This window comes from Gastrolobium bilobum, unplaced genomic scaffold (genome assembly GCF_033153095.1).
Source record: "Gastrolobium bilobum isolate Gb01-03AN ecotype WA unplaced genomic scaffold, APGP_CSIRO_Gbil_v1 utg390545, whole genome shotgun sequence".
NCBI lineage: Eukaryota > Viridiplantae > Streptophyta > Magnoliopsida > Fabales > Fabaceae > Gastrolobium > Gastrolobium bilobum.
Genome location: NW_026897410.1, coordinates 17,537 through 26,521, shown reverse-complemented (window position 1 = coordinate 26,521; position 8,985 = coordinate 17,537). Strand labels below are relative to the sequence as shown.

The window sequence follows — 8,985 nt, the reverse complement described above, 5'->3', positions numbered from 1 at the left end:
TGACAGGTCAGATGAGCAACAACATGTATCAATGCTCAGATAGACAGTATTTAACTCTTTATCAGCTTGTTCAGGATTTTTATATTTAATACCTTGACTTCTTATATTGATATGAATGCACTAACCAATAATGGTCGAAGTCCACTTGTAAGTGTACTATCGTTGTAATTTCAGGGTGAAGTCTGGGTGGTAAGCATGCCATCAGAATATAAGATCCTAAAATGATGATACGATAAATCCATTCCGCCCTGAGATGCTCTAGCAAAGAAACAACAACAGGGACATAGCCCTCAATAATTAAGCAAGTTGGCCATATAGACGAGTTCCAAAGCTTTGGACACTAAATTCTGAGATCAAATGCATCCCGTCTACAGCATCGGGATCCGAGATAAAGAATAAGGATAGATTTGGAGAGATGTGATCATAACAAAAATATTACACCCCAACCTGAAATATAAATATGAAGACGGATTGCAATCCTTACGACAAGGTTGCACTTATATCCGAAATGGTTGATAAAAGATCTAGGATAGAAATCTAGGACAAAGATTCAAGATAAAAATGAAGACGGGTTTGGAGAGATGTGATCCTGGCAAAGGATCACACCCCAATCTGGGATAAAGACCCAGGATAAAAATTCGGAATAAAAATGAAGATGGGTTTGGAAAGATAGTGATCCTAGCAAAGGATCACACCCCAATCCAAAATGACTCACAAATCAACATGGTGAAATTAACCGAAGTCAAAACAAAAATCCATCATTGTGCGAACCATGGTACGAAGCCGGGTTCAAGGAAATGCACATTGTATCACAAAGGCGAAAAGCCAAAAATCGGGAAAATGGAATGATGCTTCCAAACCCGAAGTGACTCTAAGTCGATGTATGTAAGTGATGATAGATAAAACCAAGCTTACAAAAGGCAGATTGAAGTGACTCTGATTAATTCATCATAACGCCTTGGAAAATGAAACTATGGCAAGAAGCTGAGTAAATATTATGAAAGCAAGGTATTGGAAGCCCGTCTAGCAATGTATGTTAACCCGGATAAGAAAGGGGTTAACAGAATGCAAGATTGTGCCTTCTAGCTGAGGCAATGGAAAATAGAGGGACGCCTTTGTGGTCCAAGTGTTGATAAATATAAGCAACACATGTGTGCAAGTTCTGATAAAAGAAATCAGGCTTGAAAATAAAGGGCAGATTGAGACGACCCTGAATAGGTCACCATGACGCCTTAATATTTTTAAGCCTAGTTAAAGAAAACCGGGTTAATAATAAAGAGCGGAATCCGCATGAAAGACCTTGGCCAGGTCGTTTTCTTCAAACGGTGCTGAAAAGCTAATTTAAATCAGTAAAGCCATAGTGCAAGAAGCCAGACTCAAAACAAAAGCCTCGGAAAGAGAAGCAAAGCTCGATGTTAAAAGGAGGCAAACATTGCCTCATTATATTTAAACGCTTTAGGTGAAAAGAAGCCAAGTTACTTGTACCGAAGTCCAAAAAAGCCAAGTCCAAATTTTGAAAGAAAATCGAAAGCGGGCTAAGAAAAGAGATGAAGATAATACCTCCATTAGTTAACGACAAAGGAGCCAGGTTTAAATAAATTGAAGATGCATCCATTAATGAAAGAAATTGAAAAGAAGCTGAGTTTAAGAGAAAAAAGGCAAAAAGCTAATTCAAATTAATGCCGCCGGTAAAAAATCGCACTAAAAGGAGTCATAATCATATGGGAAACCCATGGTGAACATCGCTAGGTTCAAAGCTTAAACATTATAACAAAACAAGTCAAATACAAAAGTGACTATAAGCAAGGAAAACTGGTTCAATGAAGATGCCAAGCCAAAGCAAGATTTTGACTCGGCCAACTTGAATAAAACATGCAAAGGAAATTAAAATGCAGAGATCACTGCTATTACACCCCGGCAACCCGAACAACCAGACTACCAGGCTAGGGGGCAATATCTCCATGAATTAAGATATCGGCAAGCTGATTAAAAAGCAAGGTCAGTCAGCCTGAGCTAGCATCTCAGCCAGAAAGGTTGAGGGAAAAATAATGAAATCGATTGAATGAATGACTGAGACAATAACTGCAATTGTTGACCCAATTACGTCGGCCAAGAAAAAAGTTCCAACCCAAAGAAAATTGTCGGAAAAAGAAGACAAGCCCGTTAAATGTGGAGAAAACCGCTATTGCACCCCGGCAGCCCAGACAACCAAGCTACCGGGCTGGGGGGCAACTGTTATGGGCCTGACAAAGGCCCGTATTTTAAAAGGTCCAATAAAGGATAACACAAAAGGAAGAAAATCTTCTATTAACGATGATCCTATCCAAACAGCTAAATAGTTGGACTTGGACCCCTAATATTCTTAAGAGGCCCAGAAGTACACTCTTGCTAAGTAACCCCTCTATAAATAAGGGGTTAAGCCAATAAAGTACACATATTCTGAAATCTCTCTCTTTTAGTTGTCACTGTGTACACACCCCACGCCTTAACCATGTCGTTATATTATAGTGCACAATGATCTGTTGATCTCTAGGGTACCTTCCCTATAGGTATCTAAGAGTAGCCACACAGATCTTATAAAAACATACCAACTATTAGGTTGAAGATCACGAATTATCAGATTGGAACAGAGATGTAGAATTAAGTCTCCACTACTCCATTGGGTTTCTTTTTTCTAATTTAAAAAGTGCTTTAACCTAGACATTCGTAATCATTGAATGAAAATTTTCGATATTATAATGAGTTGTTCATTATAAAATGTGTGCATGTATTCTTAATTACCATTTCTTCTTGATGAAGAAAAGGAGACGAACCTAATTTGTTTAAAAAAATATTTAGAACCGACAAATTAAGCTAAGGTAATCTTATAATCTATTATTCATTGTCGGCCATCTTCATCTCAAATTAGATATGATAAATGTATATACCTTAGTCTCTCACATCACAACGGTGAAATACGATACCCCGGCGTTGAGGATAACGCTTTGAGAATAAGTCAAATCTCTGAATCATTTTATATTAAGATCTGCCTAGCTAGGCAAACACCACTTCATTCCATCCCCAGTTAAATCCTGACCAGAAAATATATATTTAATACTTAATAGTAATATAATTACTCTAAAGCTCTTTTATAATTTTCCTTTTTTATATTTTCCATTGGTTCAATAATATTCGACTCATTTGATTTAAGCAGAAAAAAATTAAATGGGTGACATAAATCTCACTAGTTTTAACATAATTATATTTCCATAATCTTAAACTTAAGACTACTGATTAAATTAAAACAATCACATGTGCTCATCGTGTAATTATTGGATATGTTGAAAGCAAATCATGAGCCACTTTTTCCGTCATTGAAGTCCTCTCACGTGATTGCACGTCGAAACTGTTTAAGCGCGTGAACTTTTTCTATTTTTGATCGGAGTGTGAGTGCGTTAAGTTTAGATGTTATTGTCTTGTGGATATTCATGCGAGTTATATTGTTTATGGGCAATGATTGTCTTCTTTTATAGAAGAGAAGAAATACTTCCTACACTCACATTGAATTTTGTGTCAAATATTTTTTTATTTTTTATTTTTTAAAAAGAATGATGGCCCCACATCTTTGTTTGAGTAGGAGATAACTTATTTTTTCCTACAAAATGAGAAAAGTTTTTCTCATTGTTTATATCACCAAATAACGTGTTAGGTTGGAAAAAGAAATTCAATGTTTTGAAGAAAGGACTAAACTTGAATCTATAAAATTCAAACTTTATAGGAAGTCATTTTGATTAGTAATTAGCCGTACTAGGAAAAACATCGATTAAAGATAAAATAAAATTAGTCTAAAAGTGATATTTATTAATATTAAACTTTTACTTCTATGCAATACTTTTTGTTGTATAAAGTGTATATAATCTAAAATTTTAATGATCGAAGGAAAAAAATTATTATTACATTTTCATTCAATAAACATGTTTTGAACAATAATAATTATATATGCTATTAGGTTGAATTTAAAACACTATAGCATAAAATCTAAATTATATTTAAATTTCAAAAAAGGCGTTACTCTTAAAATATATAAGGGCTTTACTTATCATATGTTGCAGCTGATAATCAAGTTTTCTTACACATACAAACATCCATGGGTCCCATTGTTTTTTTTTTTTAAAAAAAAAGAATTCAATTTTTGATCAGTGTGCAGGAAATATTATTCTTCCTTCCCGCGGCAGAAGAATAGTATTCCAGAATATATAAATATGTAAGGCTAAAAGAAAAAGTACTGCGTATTTCCATTGTGACTTTTAAATTATCCTGTTTTTTAAAAACTCATGTATGCAAAATTGTAAGTTGTGTTAGTGCTAACCATCAAATTCTTTCTATTATTGTATGTGTTATTTTATGATTATTATTATTTCTTATCAAAATCATCACGTCTTATTTATTATCATGAGAAAATCATGTTATAAAAAAGGAAAACATAAAAGCAAAGAGATAAGACTACTACTATTAATGTAGAGAGTTTATTAATGTTGTGTTTATATTTGTATTTTCTATGTAAGTAACATAAGAGAATTTCGATATTTTTTTCCCCCACTTAAAACTGCTATTATTTGTGTAGAGTTTATTAATGTTTTGTTTATATTTATTTATTTTCCTATGTGAGTAACATAAGAGAATCTTGATATATTTTACTCTACTTAACACTGCTATTATTTACGTATAGTATATTAATGTTGTGTTTATATTTTTATTTTTTTCTATGTGTGTAACATATGAAAATCTTGATATATTTTTCTCAACTTTTTTTCTGAATTTGAATCTGGGCATTTAATTATTCTTGAGAATTTCCAAATGGGAAGAATTTCCAAACACTACAAACAAAGCCATTTTTTTATCTTTCATTTTACCTTGCGTATCAGCTAATTAATCGCATACTCACTTATAAATAGCTCACTTCCATATACAAATCACATCAACATTAAACACTCACCATATTTTCTATCCACCCTTGAGATCACTCTGCATTCACAACCACCATGGCTGAAGAGAAGCACCACCATCACCTATTTCACCATCACAAGGATGAAGAACAACCCGCCGACACTCTCGTCTACTCCGAGACCACATTTGAAGGCACGGAAACTGAAGTTGACTACAAAAAGGAAGAGAAGCACCACAAGCATATGGAGCAGCTTGGTGAACTAGGAGCAGTTGCTGCTGGTGCTTATGCTTTGGTAAGTTATACTTTATTTCCATTTTAGTTCTCAAAAGATTATTAAATTAATTTTGCCCCCTTAATTAAAACTTTTTTATATTTATATAGTCCAAAAAATTTGATTACCGTGACTGATTGAGAAAACTTGTCATCGAAAAATTATAGTTTCATTATTGATCGATCCCGAAGAATCGAGAATGTCCAACCAAAAGTTGGTAATTATATTTGAGATTAATACGCTCATGAATGTCTATGGAAGAGACACATCAAAAAATAACAGATCACTGTTTATACGGAGATGATTGAACTTTATTTCTTTCACCTTATGATTTTGTTACCATGACTTGAATCTATGATTTTATACAAGTCCCTAGTTCACCAAAACCAAATTGAGTTTGTTAATTTTTTATTTCATTTCAATTTTATGAGTTCTTTGTAATTTATCTTTTATAGTAACATTTATCAAATAAGATGATGATTTTGTTTAACCTTTTTTAACTAAAGCATGAGAAGCACAAGGCAAAGAAAGATCCAGAGAACGCCCACAGGCACAAGATACAGGAAGAGGTTGCGGCGGTAGCCGCCGTTGGAGCTGGTGGATTTGCCTTCCATGAACATCATGAGAAGAAAGAGGCCAAGGAAGAAGATGAGGAGGCTCATGGAAAGAAGCACCATCATCTCTTTGGTTGAAAAAAAAAAAAGTCATAAATTAAAGTAGACTTGAAAGAGTGTTGTTTGGGGTGTACTATAGCCCCAGTTAGCAACTACCCTAAATAAACAATTTAGTGGCTGATGATGTTTTATGTTTTTAATCCTTGTGAGGATGTCGTGTCTTTTGAGCTTTCATAATTTCACTAATAATATGATTGTATTTGGCTTTTATGTCTCTATTTATGAAATATTTATTCAAATGTCATTACTCGTATGATTGTCCAGCCCGACTAATAAGATCTAGAAAATGGGAGTGTTGATTTTCCTCAATTATTTTTATGCAAACTGATAACAGGGCCTCATGTTGGAGTGTTTCTTTGGTGCATTGGATGTATGGTGCATGTATCCCAAAAAAGAAAAAAAAAAAAAAAAGGATTTGACGGCAAATTCATGAAAAGATATGGATTAAATAGGAAGAAAATTTTCTCTTTTTTAAAATAAGATGTACCCAATTGGTACATCTAATGTAGTAAAAAAATTCCCTGATGTTGATGCCTAATTCTGACTCCTTCAGCGAGTAAAATGTTGACTTGTTGAACTAACAATAAGCTTTAATATTATCCAAAAAAAATAAAAAATAATAAGCGTCAGTGTTTGTTTAAAAGGTCTTTTTTTAAGCTTTTGTTCTTTTTATAAGTAGAAGTTAGACTAAATAAGTTTTTTTAAAAAAAAAACTCTTAAAATAAAAAGAGCTTTTTTATAATGATGAAAAAAACCAAAAGTTAAAATTTCTTAAAATGAGCTTCTTTTTTTTAAGTTGTATCAGCTTTTTTTAAAATGAATAACTTTTAAGTAATTTTTAAGCTAAAAATTTTATATAATTATCAAACGACTTGTAGATTTACTTTTAAAGCTCTTTTTTTTTAGCTTTAACTTAAAAATAACTTTTAACTTAAAAAAGAGAAGTGACAAAAATGCTCATAAGTTCTGCTTTTCAGAAACTTGACTTAAAATCAATAGAGAAATACTAATTGAATTATTGAATGCCTCCACTTGTACCCATACTAGATTGTTTGCTTATAATGTTACTGTCTACTCTATTTACTTTTGTTAACACCCAAAACATTATGTTCAATTTAAATAGTTTATTTGTCTAGCTAAACTCCGTATCAGCCCAAATCAAAAAACTTAAATAGCTTACAAATGGCAAAATCTGTAGTGGTTATGCCCTGCTGATTTATGGATATTGGGCACAAAAATGAGGTTGGTTCCTAGTTTATTTTGTTTGGTCCAAATAGTTATTTATCGAAAGACAAGTTGGCTGTATAAAATAAAACACAATCCCGATAGATCCATTGCTCGTTATAAAGCTCGCCTCGTTGCTAAGGGCTATAATCAAATGAAAAGTGTTAATTATTTTGAGACATTTTCTCCCGTTGTTAAACTCACAACTATTCGCTTATTACTTATGGTGGTAGTGGCTAGAGATTAGATCATTGAGCAGGTGGATATCAACAATGCCTTTTTACAGGGAGATTTATCTGAGGTCTATATGACAATTCCTAAAGGGGTTGCTTCTGATAATCCACGTCAAGTCTGCAAGCTCCAGAAGTCTTTATACAGCCTCAAGCAGGCTAGCTGTCAGCGAAATGCAAGACATACACTGGAACTTCAACGGCTTGGTTACACTCAATCCAGTGAAGGTCACTCTCTCTTCACTAAGGTTACTACTGATTCTTTCATCTGTCTTCTTGTTTATGTGGACGACATGGTACTCGCAGGGAATGATGCTGGAGAAAGTAAGATGGTGAAATGCTACTTAGATTACATGTTTCGTATCAAGGATCTTGGTCCTCTTCATTTCTTTCTCGGAATGGAGATTGCACGATCTAAGCATGGTTTAGTGATAAACAAGAGAAAATGTTTTAGAACTACTTTATGAGAGTGGCTTACTCGGTGCCAAGCCTGCATCCATATCCATGGAACCTTTTTGCGTTTGAAACAAGCTCAAGGTGATCCCTTTGAGGATCCTACTACTTATAGTCGTTTAGTTGGGCGCCTATTGTATTTGACAAATACCAGACTAGACATCAACTTTGTTGTGCAACAGCTCAGCCAATTCGTATCAAATCCCATGAAAGATCATCATGTTGCGGCTTGCAGAGTATTGCGTTACGTGAAGGCTGCACCAGCCAAGGGTCCCTTATTTTCTGCAAAGAATTCGCTCATGTTATCAGCGTTTACGGATGCAGACTGGGCAACATGTCCAGACACTCGCAAAACATGTTATTGTGTTTCCCTTGGTTATAATCTTATTTCATAAAAGTCAAAGAAGCAAAGAACGGTCTCTAGTTCGTCTGCAGAGGCAGAATATCAAGATTTGGCTACTATGGCGTGTGAATTACAATGATTGTCTTTCTTCTTAAATGACCTTCAGGTTCCTCTTACTAATCCTGCAAACGTATACTGTGGCAACCAGGCAACAATTCACCTTGCACACAACCCTTCTTTCCATGAACGATGCAAGCATATTGAGCTTGATTGACATGTGACTAGGGAAAAGATAGTTGCAGGCCTACTTCGTCTGCTACCTGTTTCCACCGCTCAATAGCTTGCTGATACATTTACTAAGGCCTTTCATCCTGCTTGCTTCCATGATTTTATGTCCAAGTTGGGGTTGCACAACATTCACCTTCCAACTTGAGGGGGGTTATTATAGAGGGAAATTGACCAAACTGACACCCCTTTAATAAAATTTTACTGGTATGCCACGCTCCAATAGGAATTTTCCAAAATGCCACGTCACAATCATGCTAAACCACCAAGCGAGATTGGAACGTGACACGTGGCTGGCTACCAGGGTGCCCCATTCCCGCTGATCAAACAAGCGAGAATGGGTTGTCAATCACACAGTCTGCAAATTCTGAAAAGGTGTCCACGTGGCCATTCTTGCTGGGCTACCCAGCGAGATTGGTTGTACTTGCAGACACGTGGCAGCTCCCTGCAATTCGCGGTGGGTAGCTGACCAAGTATGGTGTGTACTTTACTGACACATGTCAGCACCCCCTATTCGCGCTAGGCTACTAGGCTTGATTTGTTTAGATTAGCCCATGTGTCAGCAGTCTCGCTGGGCA

General features: G+C 35.0%; 1 protein-coding gene across 1 annotated transcript; it reads left to right on the top strand.

The window, feature by feature from the left end:
* The first annotated feature begins 4,920 nt into the window (after nucleotides 1–4,920).
* Nucleotides 4,921–6,080, top strand: LOC133306726 (abscisic stress-ripening protein 3-like). The gene is made up of 2 exons (XM_061507091.1): nucleotides 4,921–5,219; nucleotides 5,705–6,080. Exons 1-2 carry the CDS (start codon nucleotides 5,022–5,024, stop codon nucleotides 5,888–5,890), a joined length of 384 nt encoding a protein of 127 aa, XP_061363075.1. The 5' UTR covers nucleotides 4,921–5,021; the 3' UTR covers nucleotides 5,891–6,080.
* Nucleotides 6,081–8,985: the final 2,905 nt, after the last annotated feature.